The sequence below is a fragment of the Periplaneta americana genome, chromosome 3 (assembly GCF_040183065.1).
Source record: "Periplaneta americana isolate PAMFEO1 chromosome 3, P.americana_PAMFEO1_priV1, whole genome shotgun sequence".
NCBI lineage: Eukaryota > Metazoa > Arthropoda > Insecta > Blattodea > Blattidae > Periplaneta > Periplaneta americana.
The window spans coordinates 35,338,064-35,355,500 of NC_091119.1; the positions used below are offsets into that span (position 1 = coordinate 35,338,064).

At 34.9% G+C, this 17,437-nt stretch overlaps 1 protein-coding gene across 1 annotated transcript in view; it reads left to right on the forward strand.

The window, feature by feature from the left end:
- The window catches only part of IntS8 (integrator complex subunit 8), a 72,099-nt gene extending 60,105 nt beyond the window's left edge, over positions 1–11,994 (forward strand). The window contains exons 28-31 of the mRNA XM_069822605.1: positions 2,987–3,181; positions 6,187–6,435; positions 6,673–6,754; positions 11,768–11,994. Coding sequence (XP_069678706.1) covers positions 2,987–3,181; positions 6,187–6,435; positions 6,673–6,754; positions 11,768–11,909 — 668 coding nt within the window. The 3' untranslated portion in view covers positions 11,910–11,994. The remainder of the gene's footprint in view (positions 1–2,986; positions 3,182–6,186; positions 6,436–6,672; positions 6,755–11,767) is intronic.
- The last annotated feature ends 5,443 nt before the right edge of the window (positions 11,995–17,437 follow it).

Genomic DNA, 17,437 nt, shown 5'->3' on the forward strand with positions numbered 1-17,437 from the left:
TGGCTAGTCATGATAATATCTTTGAAAAATATTGGAGTGCAAGAGGTCAAATGACTTTATTGTCAAACGCCTGGCATTAGAAAACAACAACAACATATTTTCTTACCCATTTATCAAACAATTTTATTGTTACAAATCATGCTGCTCTTATAAATTCTTCAAGACTGTACATTAGGATGCATAATTAAACTGTAAAGAATCAAATTCCTAAAGTCATGTGATTTGTAACAATTTTTGTGATAAGTGCATAAGAATGATGTAATTTCTAGTTAAGAATTCAAAAACAAAATCTGTACAAAGCAATTAACAACACATTTTTAGCTTCAGAACACTAACCAATTAAAGAAATGATACTTCTGCATAGTTTATTCTCTGTTTGTAATATTTTTTTACCCTTAAAACTATATAAAAAAGGTATTTTATTAACAAATTCAAATTAGTGTAACTCTGAAAATATTGAGATTAGGACACATGTTTATATGACATTTCTTGCTCAGATTGTCTTCGGAAATAAGCTCTGTGACAGTAAATCCTCGTGAATCAGTCTGTATTTTGCAATCAGTATTGAATTATGACTACCAATGGAATAGCAAAATAGAATATCTCTGATCAGGGACTTAAATTTTCCGAACATGCTCGACAGATTAAAGTGTAATACATTGATACTTATCTTTATTTTGATACAATTTCTCTCGAGCCACGTTTAATTTGGAGAATAACTTACAACGTTCAAGATACAAGAGAAGAAAAATGTACGTGCAAAGAGCTAAACCAAGCAGTGAGGCATATAATATTTCATTGCCTGCTATTCCTGTGACAAAAACATCAATTGACTACAAATTTAAATTTCCAGGGCTACATATTCTTCAGCCTTTACAAAATTAAGCATATCGCAATGAACTGTCATTTAATAACTTCTTGAAACTCATTAATCCAGTATACATAGATAGAACAAAATCTGTGCAAAGCAATTAACAACATAGGTGAAGTTACGTAGGTGAAGTCAATTCAGTGTATATAAAATTTTAGTGTTTTCGTATGATAATATGATAAAAGTTCAGAACTTAAAACTTCACAGTGTTAAAATATTTTTAAAAAAGAAAATACTCCTTATCCAAACTAGATGATCTTTTTTAACAATATTTTCTGAATTGGAATAATTCTGTGTCATGAAAATCTTTACGAAGTTTGTCATAGGAAGTTGGAGCATTCACTTGAATCTACAAAAAGCTGCGTAAAGTGTGACATTGCGTGTATATTGAGTGAAGGTGGTACACTAATTAAAAACGCCAAATGCCATCAAGTATGTTAATTTCGTGAGTTCATTCGCAACATTGTGACCATCTTCGATTAGACCTTTTTTTCTCAGATGAGGCAAGGTTCCATTTAAATTCATATATATGAATTTGTTAATATGTTAAAAAAAAAATCCAATATTTTGGGAGGTGCTAGTATGCATCAAAACAAGAAAATAATGTCTAATAAACATGGGTCCTACAACACATACTTTCTGAGATCTGAACATTTGTTTATAGGAGGTGCTCTATGTGACGTCCATTCATGGCAATGCATTCCTCTGCCCTTCAGCGTAAGAAATCACGCACTCTTTGAAATTTACCATAACGAAAAGTCTAGGAGATTTAGGTTTTGGAAACGAACAGGCCAAGGTGTGGGGCCTCCCCGATCAATTCAGCAGTCCTGAAATGTCAGCGTCAGGTGTTCACGCACATTGCGGAAAAAATGTGTTTGTGTGCCATCATGCACGAACCACATCTGTAGTCTTTGCTGACATGGCACATTCTCCAGCAAGATAGGCAATACGTTAATAAGAAAGTCCTGATAACAAGCCCCAGGTAATCTCTGTGGTAGCACATATGGCCGTTAATCTATCACCAAGAATGTCTGCCCATACGTTGATTGAGAATCGGTGCTGATGCCTTGTTTCTTCAACTGCATGGAGATATCCATCAGCCCACACATGCTGATTACGAAAATTCACAACACCATCTCTGCTGAACCCCACTCATATCCGCAACCAAACTTTTGTTTTCAGTATTTCTTGCGACGTATCATTATTCCATGCCAGGGGTGTCAACTACGGTATGATTATCTGGTAGCCTGCTGTATTGTAGGGCAGAGGAATGCATTGCCATAAATGGACGTCACATTGAGCACCTTCTATGAACAAGTGTTCAGATCTCAGAAAGTATGTGTTGTAGGACCCATGTTTATTAGACATTATTTTCTTGTTTTGATGCATACTATCACCTCCTAAAATATTGGATACTTTTTTTTAACACTCTGTATATATGTGTGTATGTATATATATATATATATTGTTTGCCCAAGCACCTGCATAGAATTGGAATATATCAGTCCCCTAACTGCCCATTGTGCAACTCAAACCAAGAAATGGATTCAGAACACCTCAAAATCTGTGCTTCAGTGTCTGACCATGATAATATCTTTGAAAAACACTGGAGTCCAAGAGGTCAAATGACTTTATTGTCAAATGCCTGGCATTAGAAAACAACAACAACATATATACATATATATATATATATATATATATATATATATATATAAACTACTAGAACTTAGAATTTGGGCTACAGAAAATGTTCATGTTTTAAACAAAGTATTGTTCCATTGTGAGAGATCAGTGTTGGTTGTGCTGTGTCACATTGGAGAATAGTGAGACCTTTATTATACTACTCTATTGTGGTTGGTCTTGTTTATAGAGAAATTTTGAATATTCGTAGCATTGTTAGGACTTGACAAACGTTACTGTTGGTTCAACAGGATGGTGCAACATTACCATACCTCTGATGGAACTTTGGACATACTCAGTGACTTCTTTGAGGATCATTTCATATCTAAAACTCTTTGGTCATCCTGCTGCCTGATTTAAGTCCGCCAGATATATTAGTAAACCTGGATTTAGCATGCACTTCAACTTACAAATTAAATAAATGTTCAATTTCAGATATAATAGAGAAGTACAAGACTCGTGTCTCAGGACTTGAAGAAAAGATTAAGAGCATCCTGCAACAGGAATGGGAGGAGCGTGCACTGACCAAGGCTGAGAACCAAGCCAACCATGCTGAGAAGATACTGAAAGGCGAGTCAGAGATGCCCAGATCTTGGTTCCAGACTGACAAGCAACGTAAACTAGAAAAGAGTATGTACTGACTTATGCTGATTTCCTTAAATATACTGTTAGTAGAGATGATGAAATTTGCGAGATGTGTTAACGCCAATAGGGATATCTTATGCGAAGTTTTACCGCTAGATGGCAGGTGCGTCCCATGCGGCGCAACATGTTGTAGGGCTGTGTTTTGTCATATGCTACAGTAGATTATGTTTTCCCGCTTGTTGGTTTTCTGTGCATGTCAAAATTATAATTACAATTATTTTGTATAACCTAGTAAAATTTAACATAATTCAATATTTTCTTACCTCATAATTTAATTTAATTTACAATAAATAATAACGTAAACCTGTATAATATTGTGAGATTCCCCTAGATGTTTGGGAAAATCTGCAGTATGCAGAATAAAGATATGGGACATTGAATGTTCATGAACCTAAACGAGAACTTTGAGAACGAGATGCACAAATAAAAAATAGGAACTATGTCGAAGGTGAATATTGCCCTGTTTAATCATTAGTATTTAAGAACCGTACGCTAAAAACAGGATATGGAGCCACCAATTTGGTTTTTTATAGGGAAGGGACTATCGAGATTGAATTCCTTGTATTTTTTTCTGTAGTTGCAGAAAGATCAAATGCAATTTTTAATAGGATGATATAATATGATTGCAGTAGTATCACGATTAGTCGTGCGTTTTGTAGGTTAAGGACATGCAGTTTTGAATACTATGTAGGATGATTTTGAAAATTTGAAGTTAAAACATGGTTTTAATAATTAGGGTACAGTACATTAAAAACATTATTCACGAAATGGATTTCACTACGGATCATCCTGGATAATAAACATCCCAGTTTATCGAGAGTTACTGCAGGCGTAAACTTCGGAGACTCCTACAACTACTGCATAATATAATCTAAGCTAACATAGCTCGCTGTCGAGGTTGCATATGTCTTTATTAATTTTTCTTTTTCCTCTTCCAAAATCAAACTGTAGTCAACAATTCCTTACTTGAAGTAGTTACTTTTATTTAATAGCTAGCACTTTCGAGGCGCAATTTAATTACTTATATTTTTTAAGGTTTAAAGCATATATTCAGAATATTTCGGGACCTCATTGAAGACAAAAAGCTTTCCCTGGTTTTTACATATAGAAACAGAACAAAAATTTGCTATTTTTAGTTGTTTTCAAGAGTATTTAATATACTAATACACTACGTATATCCTTAATATTTATATACCGAAAAACAAATGCACACGCAAAGTGCATCCCTCAAAGTACACGTGCGCTATCTGTTGGTGCTAGTTCAGGATATCCCTATTGAAGACCTAACATTTTAAATGTGCTAAGTGCCAGTTTTAAAATTTCATTTCATTCAATCTAATTGAGGAACATCCATATGAGAATATCATATTAAATTGTCTTTGTTGTAGCTCAACTGTAGGTGACTCATTCGTGCGTCAAAAGACGGTGTTGTAGGATCTCAACATGCATTTCGCAGTGTGTTTTTCATCATTATCTCAGAAAGTTGTTTTTGGCACTCAGCACAATTAGAATATTAGGTCCTCAGTTGTTCTCATTTTGTCAATTTGTTGTATCATTTCTTGATATTTACTTCAATAATCCCAAAAAACACACCTTTAAACCGCGAAATAACGCGAAAAAAACGTAATTCAAATTTTTTAACAGATTCCAACAATAGTTGTTTTATTCGTCTAATCTTAACAATAACATATTTTTAAGTAATACTTTCATAATTTTTCTTTCTTTTTTATTTTTCTGATGGCATGTTTCGTTCCTCCATTTTGTTAACAAATAATGCAGCCTTGTGTAAAAACTTAAAATTGATGCAGAAAAAATGCTGCCTATATTAGTCTTATCATATTAAATATCTTAAGCCAGGATTATAAAACTTGCATATACTATATACAATTTTTAAATAACACCACAAAATAGCCAATATCAGCGAAATCTTGAAATTTTAAAACGTATTTTCCTTAAGAATAAACCATTTTCACGGGACTCTAATTATTAGATTCATTCAAAGTTTTTATTTTTAAATTTGTTTTTTCTGACAAACAGTTCAACATTTTCTGCCCATAGTTCAGTTTGACAACAATGCCATCTTGCAGGCAAGAAACTATTGTAATACCTCATAAACCTCATCAAAATATGTAAAGGCAGAAAGCTTTGTAAGAACATAAATCTTTAAATTGATTTTAGTAAAAAGAAAGGTAACATTGAATGTCTATTTCTATAAAAGTAAATGTTTAAAACTGTTAGAAATCGAACATCAGTAATATTATCAGTTGGCTTTTGAAGTACCTTACAGACAAGATGAGTCACTCCTGTCTGATACCACATTTTTCCACTTTAAAATCTTTTTGGATTTAATACTTTTAACAAATCAATTTTACCACAAAGATGGTAATAAAAATGACATTGACAATAAAAAACTTAGGGTCTATATTCTGAAAAATACAAAAATGAGTTATATAAATCTTCATTTGTTTGCCTCATTCTTCATAATTTGTGTGTATCTTCACTGTTGACAACATTCTGAGCCACCTGTTTCATGATCTGAGGTGGTGCTCATACATGGGTTTGAATCATGGTTGGACTACCTGGTTGAGCTTTTCCCTAGGTTTATCTAGCTGTAAGGTGAATATGGGATAATCTTAAGGCTAATCCTTGTCTCATCTTGCTTGTCACCAATTCCACAGGTGCTAGAAACCTCACAGTTAATACAGTGTCGTTAAATAACAAAACAGTTTGAGAGTCTACCTTTTATGTGCAATGAATGGTATCCACAGCATGTATTATAATGGTTGATGTGCAAGTTGAAAACGAGTATTAATTACTGTTAAGTTGAGCACAGTGACTTAATTGTTAAGTGCTCGCCATTGTAAACCAACAAACATATGTGTCTGAAAGAATTGATTATTTTGTTTGCATATTAGAAGAATGCTTGGGTATTAACATAACTGTATGTATATTGCTTCTCTTATGCTCTTTTATTTATTGAACTTTTACAGAAAAGTTGCAGTTATCAGAACCAGATAATAATAACAAAAAGAAGAAAATTGAAGATAGTAGTATAGGAGAAAAAAAACAAGCGAAACGTGGTAAAAGAGGGAGAAGAAATAAAGACACGCCTGAAGAGAGAGCAAAGGCAGAGATTGATAAAGTGATAGCGCTTAAAGCTCGACTTGCAAAGAAGCACGAGAGACCTCGTAAGATCAAAGCAGTGTATGATGATACAGCCATGAGACCAGGAAAGTCAGGTAAGCTCTGTTCTTTGTCATTCCCACACAAATTACTCTTTGCGTCCATAATAAATAGTCATAGTCATCCTCATATAAGCTTGTACTTGCTATATGGGAAAAGGAAATTGGACTCATAAGTTTCACATTGTACAAACAAAAAATCGAACTTTATTTATAACACAGTTCAATTATTAAGTCTGCTTAGTGTAAGAACTGTATCATAATATTAAAGTTATTATTTTATGTTTTGAACAGAGTCCCTGAAGAGGAAGAAATCATCTTTCACTCAAGACTTAACGGATGTGAGCAAGAAAGGAGCCAAGAGAATGAGATATGAGTATGTATTTATTTTACTGTGTCAACCCATCTCCAAATATATTTTTAAGTGCACTGATGGATGTGTTACAGGAAGATTGTAGAAAAAACACATGTACGAATATTCAGACCACTCATACAGGTTCATTGTGCTACTTTCAGTATTGAATTTTAATGTAAGCAAATAATGTCCGGTAAATTTTGTTTGGAGCTGTCTCATTCAGAGACGGGGTTATAAAAATCTATTCCCGTCACCTAAGTTTAAACCAGCAAACCTCAAATTCAGTGTCAAAGTAAAGTATACAGTGTGGGAGTGAAATAACCCTGCAAATTTTCAGAGCGAATACCACGAGTATAATACCATATTGGTGGAAAATTCATAGTTTTCTCAGAAAAAAATGTTTTTTCTCAAATGTTTAACACCCTCTTATTCGGTAACTATTGCGAGTAGGATCGTGATTTTTGTCCATAGCGATAGAAAATCTAATAAAGAATAATTTATTCCTCTGGTGTATTTCAAAAGCATGGACGGTTCTCGTGTAAATTTAATTTAAAAACGACTCATTTCAAGCCACTAAACAATGTGAACAGATTGCAACATTGTAGTCAGAGAGAGAAGTGGAAGGTAAGGAGACAGACCTTAGTTCGTTAACCTCTTACATCTATACTACGAGAAGGAAGAGCAGTGTGTTAGCAGCGATGTTACCAGACTGCTGAAACTTCCAATTTCTTCTTCTTTTCCCCTTCAAGTATTAGGCCATATGGCCTGTTATGCTCTCACAGTTGAATTTTCAATCCAGCGCTTCTTTGGACAACCGAGAGATCTCTTCCCGTTTGGACGATAGTGGAGCATGACTTTTGGGATTCTATCTCTATGCATGTGATGCAGATGATTTATCCAGTTGTTCCTATAATGTTTCACGTGATTAATTACAGGTTCTAGTTGTAATTCTTCCATTACATCTTCATTGCGTTTGTGATCCCATTTCGAATATCCCGCTGTATATCTCATAAATTTCATTTCATTGGCTGTTATTCTGCTTTCGTCTTTCTTCCTCAATGTCCATGCCTCACTGCCGTAACAAAGTACAGGTCTCGCCAAGGTCTTGTATAGATGAATTAAATTCTAGTATGCCTTCGTACTAGGGAAGGTTTCATAATGTTGTTAATTATTCCCATGTTTTAGTGTATTCAGAAATTTTCTGTGAAATGTCTACTTCATCGAAAAAAGATAATGTGTATCCAAGATATGTAAAATAATTTACTCTTTCTAATATTTCTGAATCCAAACACAGTAAAAATAAAAACATTAGAGATTTATATCAGGCAAGGGTAAACGTGATCAAGGATGAGAATGGTGACTTGCTTGCAGACGCTAATTCAATCCTGAATAGATGGAAAAATTATTTTGGACAACTACTAAATATACATAGGCCAAATAGAAATGATCGGGATGAAATTGAAGTACAAACTCCTGAGCCATTTATACCCGAACCCACACTTTCTGAAGTCGAAATTGCGATAGAAAATCTGAAAAATTATAAGTCTCCAGGTATCGATCAAATTCCAGCAGAATTAATACAAGAGGGTGGAAGCGCATTATCTAACTAAATTTATAAGCTTGTACTTGCTATTTGGGAAAAGGAAATTGTACCAGAACAATGGAAAAAGTCCATTATCGTACCTATCTTTAAGAAGGGGGACAAGACTAACTGTAGTAACTTTCGAGGAATATTACTTTTGTTGACATCGTACAAAATTTTGTCCAATATTCTTTTGAGAAGATTAACTCCATATGTAGATGAAATTATTGGGGATCATCAATGTGGTTTTAGGCGTAATAGATCAACTATTGACCAGATATTTTGTATTCGACAGATAATGGAGAAAAAATGGGAGTATAAGGGTACAGTGCATCAGTTATTCATAGATTTAAAAAAGGATATGACTCGGTTAAGAGAGAAGTTTTATATGATATTCTTATTGAATTTGGTATTCCCAAGAAACTAGTTTGATTAGTTAAAATGTGTCTCAGTGAAACGTACAGCAGAGTTCGTATAGGTCAGTTTCTGTCAGATGCGTTTCCAATTCACTGTGGGCTAAAGCAAGGAGATGTACTATCACCCTTACTTTTTAACTTTGCTCTAGAGTATGCCATTAGGAAAGTCCAGGATAACAGAGAGGGTTTGGAATTGAACGGGTTACATCAGCTGCTTGTGTATGCGGATGACGTGAATATGTTAGGAGAAAATCCACAGACGATTAGGGAAAACACGGGAATTTTACTGGAAGTAAGTAAAGAGATAGGTTTGGAAGTAAATCCCTAAAAAGACAAAGTATATGATTATGTCTCGTGACGAGAATATTGTACGAAATGGAAATATAAAACTTGGAAATTTATCTTTTGAAGAGGTGGAGACGTCCAAATATCTGGGAGCAACAGTAACAAATATAAATGATATTCAGGAGGAAATTAAACACAGAATAAATATGGGAAATGCCTGTTATTATTCGGTTGAGAAACTTTTATCATCCAGTCTGCTGTCGAAAAATCTGAAAGTTAGAATTTATAAAACAGTTATATTACCGGTTGTTCTATATGGTTGTGAAACTTGGACTCTCACTTTGAGAGAGGAACAGAGATTAAGGGTGTTTGAGAATAAGGTGCTTAGGAAAATATTTGGGCTAAGAGGGATGAAGTTACAGGAGAATGGAGAAAGTTACACAACACAGAACTGCACGCATTGTATTCTTCACGTGACATAATTAGGAACATTAAATCCAGACGTTTGAGATGGGCAGGGCATGTAGCACGTGTGGGCGAATCCAGAAATGCATATAGAGTGTTAGTTGGGAGACCAGAGGGAAAAAGACCTTTAGGGAGGCCGAGACATAGATGGGAAGATATTAAAATGGATTTGAGGGAGGTGGGATATGATGATAGAGAATGGATTAATTTTGCTCAGGATAGGGACCAATGGCGGGCTTATGTGAGGGCGGCAATGAACCTCCGGGTTCCTTAAAAGCCAGTAAATAAGTAAGTAAACATATTTTGCTAGGCACAGGGTATTTTCCGCAGAAGGCCATATTTTAGTTTTTTCTTTATTGATTTTCATATCATATTTATTTTCAATTTTGTTAAAATTAAAAATTGAACGTTATAATTCATCTTCTAAGGACGCCACCAGAGCTAAATCGTCTGCAAAAAACTTCCAACGTAATTTTCTAATCACAAAACGTAATATAGATTTTCATTCATTTCAGTGTACCCTATCATCCCTTTCAATGTGTAGGGTTATTTCACTTCCACCCTGTATATATACATTGTTCCATACTCAAGTCTTTGCTCGCAATAATTAAATAATTATGGTACAAACAATGAACAATGGCCGCATTCAGCAGAACACATCGATTACTAATCATTAACTTAGTATCTGCTGAACACGCTTCAAATCTGTGATAAGTAATGTTTTGGTGAGGAACCAGACATCATATTTTCCATCAGTTTTAGGCCCGTAACACACTTGAAGAGTTTCCGCTAGCGAGAAATATGTTGCGAGAAAGAGGCGAAGAGCCTTCCTCCACACACTTGACGAGTTCTCACCATCACAGATCACACCTCGCTATAATCATCTATGCACTGCCTTCATGCAGAAAGCATTTTTCTGATTATAGTAATGACTCATTGGGGGAAATATTATAGGTTATGTATTTACGTATATTGTCGCACTTAAATATACACACGAACGATGAACAAAACCTATATAGAACAGAACCTACCGTCATGCGGATTAGCTCACCGCATGATCTCTAAAGAGCCCCCCTTTTTAGGAGGCCATAGCCCTTCACGGGAAATTCATAGGCTATTTCAAGCATATTGTCGTACTTTACAAATTACGTATGAACGCTATGTTGAATCTGAGTATTCAGATGATGAGGAAATGGAGTTACATGAACATATTTTGTTCATGAAAAGAAAAAGTAGGCCTAAAATTAAAGCCAGAAATGTCTGAAAATCACAGGGCGAGTTTTGGACACAGGTTTCGATTTGAATGATGATACGTTTAGGCATTATTTCAGGTTGAATGGACCACAGTTTTTTGCCATTCATGATATGATAGAGGATTCTTTGCTATATTCAGATTAAAATTATGTAAACTGTTAAGACATATAGATACATTATTTCAAATGTTTATTAATACTATTAAATCTCATCAAAATAGAATATAGCCCTATTTATTTTCAGATAATCTGATATTTGTCTCCAGATTTCTTCTTTAAGTTTCGTGTTTTTATAGTTTTCATCCCGTGTATCATATAATAGGCCTACAGCTGACATCGTACAAGTTCGATAAGTTTCTGACTGCAATTATCAGCCATCTTTCCTCATTTTCAAATTTAATAAAAACAATACAATTCATCGCCACCTGTGATATCTTTTTCTACATTCAATCGTCATAAAGAGTATAAATGTCAAACATCTTTGATAAATGTGTCAAGAAAATTCGCTGAGCTACTGATTCCAGTGAGAAACTCGCGCGAGGTTTTTGCCTCGAACAGGAATCTCTTCCAGTGTGTGGACGTCCATTTGAATCCATGTTATCATTTTTTTAATTTTCTCGCTGGTGAAAACTCTGCAAGTGTTTTAAAGTTCGATTTGTAATCATGATTTGTGATTTGTTTACGTCCTTTTAATGACAGAATTTTAAAAAATTGAACATGAATTTAATAAAACGGTACCTAACATATGCATCCACCTGACCATCATAAGGTTCTTACTATGAGCTATGGCACATGCTTGCATTTGGTTTCTTGAGATAACGAATGATCTGTATCTGGTGTACTGTAATCCATTTATTTTGTTGGTATTTCATTTAATATTCCCGATATAGCAAGTCCAAAAATGTTACTCATATCTCATCTGCAGATATTGTTTAGTTAACATTTTATATCTGATAAGAGTTTCATTGTGCATAATCTGTTTTCTATTGTGCTCTTATATGGATGTTACATTGTTGTAATTACTTGATTTCAGTGCCAATTTTAAGCAGAAGATGGACAAGCTGAACAGTAAAAAGGCTGGGGCCGGAAAGGTGTTTGGTCAAAGGAAAATTGGTCAGAAGAATAATGGAAAAGTATTTGGTCAAAAGAAGAAAAAGACTAATAAGAATAGATGATGCAATGTATTGACTCTTTAATTATTATGCTTGTTGTATATTCTTATGTAATTAAGAAAAAAATACATTATGTCTTAAGGCCTGACTTTAAGCTTCCTTTCCCCACTTCAATGTTCCTCTGCTACATTCTGTTTATTGATTAAAATATTTACTTCACAGTCCCTGAAAAATTGTCCAGTAACATTTACTCTTCAAAGAAATTACAGTGATTACATCAAAATATTTTCGATTGGTTACAATGCTAACCATTAGATTGGAGGTAGGTCCGAATGCTATTATGAGTGGCGGATTTTTACTTCAGGATGTATGACAATCCTACACAGATTCATTTGTTTTATTTTTTTCTACTGTAAAAATATATATACGAGGGGGATCCAGGAAATAACGACCGTTTTGTTGTAATAATTAAAAAAATATATATTTATTTGAAAAAAACAAAGTCTGTTACATAACTGAAGCTTCCTTTACTTCTCTACATAATCACCACCTACATTTAAACATTTGTCGTATCTGTTCACTAGCTTTAGAATTCCCGTGTTATACTCCTCTGCCGCCAGTTCATTAAGCCAGGTGTTCACTGTCTTCTTCAACTCTTCATCACTTCCAAAACGATCCCAAAAGACAGTAGCTATGACTTTTTGTGTTGAGAGAGTCTGTTTGAATTTTCTCGGTTTCTTGGGTGATGAGGGATGATGCCACTGACATGATTGGCGCTTGGTCTCTGGGATGTTGTGAGACACCCAGGTCTCATCACCAGTCACAATTTGATCAAGAAAGGCGTCTCCATCTGTGTGATATCGCATCAAGAATGTCAATGCTGAGGCCATTCTCTGAGTTTTGTGTTGGTCACTCAGTTGCCATGGAACCCATCGTGCACAGATTTTGTGGTAGCCAAGATGTTGCAACACAATTTCACCAAGCAAAGAACGAGAAATCTCAGGAAAGGCAATATGCAATTCGTCGAGTGATGTGCGCCTGTCTTGCAAGATTCTGTCGTTCACTTCAGTCTTCAGGTCTTCTGTGATGAGTGATGGGCGTTTGGGTCGAGTTTCATCGTGGACATTTGTTCGCCCATTGTCGAACATTTCGCACCATTTTCTCACATTTCTTTCATTCATTACAGTATCACCATACACTTCTTTCAATTGCCGGTAAATTTCTGCAGGTTTCAAATGTCTGGCATTCAAAAAATTGAATCACACTCCTCACCTCACAGTCGGCGGGATTATCAATCACGTCGTTCATTTTGAAGTAACACAAAATGCACAATGGCGACTTGTTGCAACCAGTACTCACAACATTATGAGAACACATGTTAAGGAAGCCAGTTGACCTTCAAACAAGGAAGGGGAGTCAGCTGCGCGGCAGGTATGCGCGAACGGTCGTTATTTCCTGGATCCCTCTCGTGTATATATATATATATATTATCCAATGCCAATGTCTTTTCGACATTTCTGGTCTTCTCTCCTGGCCATGGCTTAGTTGTAACCCACTTCTGAGGTTGGGGCACCTGGAAGGCGGAGTTACATTACCCCGATGATGTGATAGGATGATTATGATAATGTGGTGCCAGGAGAGGTCTTAAATCTAAACTTAACCTAAATTCCAGACCATGGACGAAAACAGGAATAATCTCCTTTAAGGAAAAATTCCTGTGCTCTAACCGGGAATCGAACCCGGGACCTCATGAACTATAGCCAGAAGCTCTGACCACTAGACCATGAGGCTGGTCCTACTGTAAATATATGACATAGGATCCGATTCTTAGGAACTTAGTTTCAGAGTATTTATGTTGAGGATTTCATAATCCATTGATCTTGGCTGGGTACAGTGATGGATTCAGGAGGTGGATTGGGGGAAATGCCCCTCTCCCCCAGATTCCAGGATATCTCCCCGAGATTTCAGATTTATTTTAAATAAAATATATATTTTACATAGTACCAGTAGTATATCTCAAATTTATATTACTTATCAGTAACTAAAATAAATTCTGTTATGTAGATGTAGTTGTTTCCTGTTTCTTCCGATGATTCGATCTCCTGGCCGATCTTGATTGGCTGAAATTTAAACAGCCTGAATGTTCAGTCTTGATTGTTGCAATTAATAAGTCAGGTGTGCTGTATGTTTATTGGCATAGTTTTCAGTGTTAGTTTTGTTTAACAAAATATAATACCAGTAATCTTGTTTATTAAAATAGTTGGAGCATGACAAATATTTCAATGGATGATGGCAAAACAACAGACAATGTTGACTTTCTTAAAAAAAAAAAAAATAAGAAAGAAAAGACATATTGAGGAGTCACTGGAAAGTATTTACATCCATTGCATTTAATGAAGAAAATTCTCAATTGGCTTTAAGCGAAAATGAAATCTGTGAACCGGAAATTCCATCTGTGTTACCTTCATCTATTGCTATTAGTGGTGAATCAATGATTGGACGCGAAAGCAAATATCGAAAACGATGGGAGACGAAATAAAGTATTTCGATCGTACATTTGGTGCATTTTGTAAACTGTGTAAAATGCATTTGCAATTAATGATCTCGAAGCTCTTCAAAACAGATGCGATATTCATATCATTGGCCTTTAAAAACTTCAGAAAAACTACTGGAATTTAATAGGTGAATAATTACTACTTGTACAAAATGTAGGTGATTTATGTAAAACGGACACAACACCAGCTTTATGTGATAATTTTAAACAGAAGGGTAGTTATCTATTCAGTTTCAACATGTTTAACATAACAGGCTTTTTATTTTTTTTTAATTAATGCCTGTATCAACATTTAGGTAGTATTAAAACAAATATAAACGTAGGAAAGCATTATTTCTTTAAGTGAACCCATTTCTCTGTTCCGCTTTACATAGACAGCATCTGTTGTTGTTAGGTAATTACCTATTAATATCTAAATAATTATTTCTTTTGGTGTAGGTTCCACTTCTCCCCTGTATAGTAGTATAAATCCTTCTCCGAGGAAAAAAGCCTGAATTCAGCACTGGCTAGGTTTATGTGTGTGAATGTCACGTTTAATGGGAAATGGTATGGTAATCACTAAGAATGACTGGTTTCAAAAGGGTTTCTTAAGCATTTTTTGGTATGCATGAACATTTAGGTACTTACTGTCTTTTAAGGAACCCGGAGGTTCATTGCCACCCTCACATAAGCCCGCCATTGGTCCCTATCCTGAGCAAGATTAATCCATTCTCTATCATTATATCCCACCTCCCTCAAATCCATTTTAATATTACCTTCCCATCTATGTCTCGGTCTCCCTAAAGGTCTTTTTCCCTCCGGCCTCCCAACTAACACTCTATATGCATTTCTGGATTTGCCCATACGTGCTACATGCCCTGCCCATCTCAAACGTCTGGATTTAATGTTCCTAATTATGTTAAGTGAAGAATGCAATGTGTGCAGTTCTGTGTTGTGTAACTTTCTCCATTCTCCTGTAACTTCATCCCTTTTAGCCCCAAATATTTTCCTAAGCATCATATTCTCAAACACCCTTAACCTATGTTCCTCTCTCAAAGTGAGAGTCCAAGTTTCACAACCATATAGAACAACCGGTAATATAACTGTTTTATAAATTATAACTTTCAGAGTTTTTGACAGCAGACTGGATGATAAAAGCTTTTCAACCGAATAATAACAGGCATTTCCCATATTTATTCTGTTTTTAATTTCCTCCCGAGTGTCATTTATATTTGTTACTGTTGCTCCAAGATATTTGAACTTCTCCACCTCTTCAAACGATAACGACAGGGACAGTTGGAGGAAGAAAATTGAGGAGGCTAAGGCTCGACTTTGGGCTGTGATGCCATCGTAGTAGTAGTATTTGACGTGTTCTATCAGTAAGGAAGTGTGTTGTGTCAGTGAAGTTTATTATGTAAGTGAAGTGCGTTTGATCAGTGAAGTGGCTGTGCAAAGTATTTGAACAGTGAAATGGTTCTGAAGTGTTAGTGAAATCAGGTTACAATCAGTGCAGTGAGTGTGTTGACAGCGAAATAAGTGTAGTGCCGAAAGGTACTTGTGCAGGTATAAACCTGTCACACTCGTGGGTCTTAGTTCGAACTTAGGATTAAGATACAAATTACATTTACTTTAAATGTTATTTTAAGTGATCATGCTTCATTTAATTTAAGATGCTCCTTCTTCTTCTTCTTCTTCTTCTTCTTCTTCTTCTTCTTATTATTATTATTATTAATCATTATTATTAATTATTGTTTTTATTATTAGTTGTGTTTATTATTTTTTAATTGTCATTATTGAGTGTAATTATTTACCACTGCCACTGGGTATATACCCATTTGCAGTGTGAATACATACATACATACATATGTTACATTTACTTTTATAATAATTAATGCATAAGCAAAGAAAGCAGCTATGGTTTGATTGCTCATGAATGTCGCAAATCTAGTAAATTCTGAATTTAGTGACAAACTTTTGATCTTGCACTGTCTTAATATCTTGCATAAGTTAGGCCTACTCATTGGTGCATTATTAAACAATGAATGCATTGACTTTTCATGCTAGTGGCTCAGGTGTAAATCCCATCAGACTTTACTAGTAGACCTAAACTTTGTGCCAGAAGAAGATAGTGTGTGAATACATTTTATCTAGTTTTTTAATGTTTCTTCTGCTATTATTTCATAATTACTGTCATTATGCACTATCATTCCTGAAACGAAAGCAATGGTCAAGGTCTATAATGGCATGTGAATTGCTCATGCAGTATTCAGTAGGTACCAGTATGAAAAGAAAGATGCAAAAAATTAACCATTCACGGAAAATGGTCAGGGACGTGATCCAATTAACTTGGGGTTATCAGTATAATAGTATCTTCTATTTCAGTCTTAGAGCGTTCTCTCCTAAAGTATGCTAAATGTCATTGGTAATATTTTCCTTTTTATATTTTTTAATCTCCATTGTCTCACACTTGGAAGTTTTTTAAATAAACAATTGATTCTTTACTGTTACTGGTATTTTAAAAAAATCACAATGTATGAGTTTCTTTATTCTCTAACACTTTGAAGAGTGATTGTTGTACTGCTGACAAAATCACTTGTCACTGCATAATCTTGAATGCAGTCGTGAAATAATCCTTAACAGTTGTATCTCCTCATCACATCTGCATGCACCGGTACAATATTATGGTTTTGTAATAATTATGGTCAGTAGGCACTTTGTGACAATTAACGTTGGTGGACATTTTCATTTAAAAAATAGATGTAATTAATGTCTCATTGTCTCGGAATTCTTGTGTTTGGAATGAGGTCAACTATTATTTTTGGACCTTTCACACCTCGTGCGCATTTCATTTGTTCAAAGCGCAATGCATGATACCCGCAAAGTGTGACGTAATATTGAGCTTCGAGAGGTTAGAGGAGTGTGGGGAAACGAAGAAGACGGGAATGGGAAAATTTCACTTCTTTATATCAGTGATAGCATAAAATGTTTAGCTCCCTCACACTTCAATGAGCTGTAAATCGTTAAAATAACTCACCGTATAAGTAATAAGCTTCTAAGT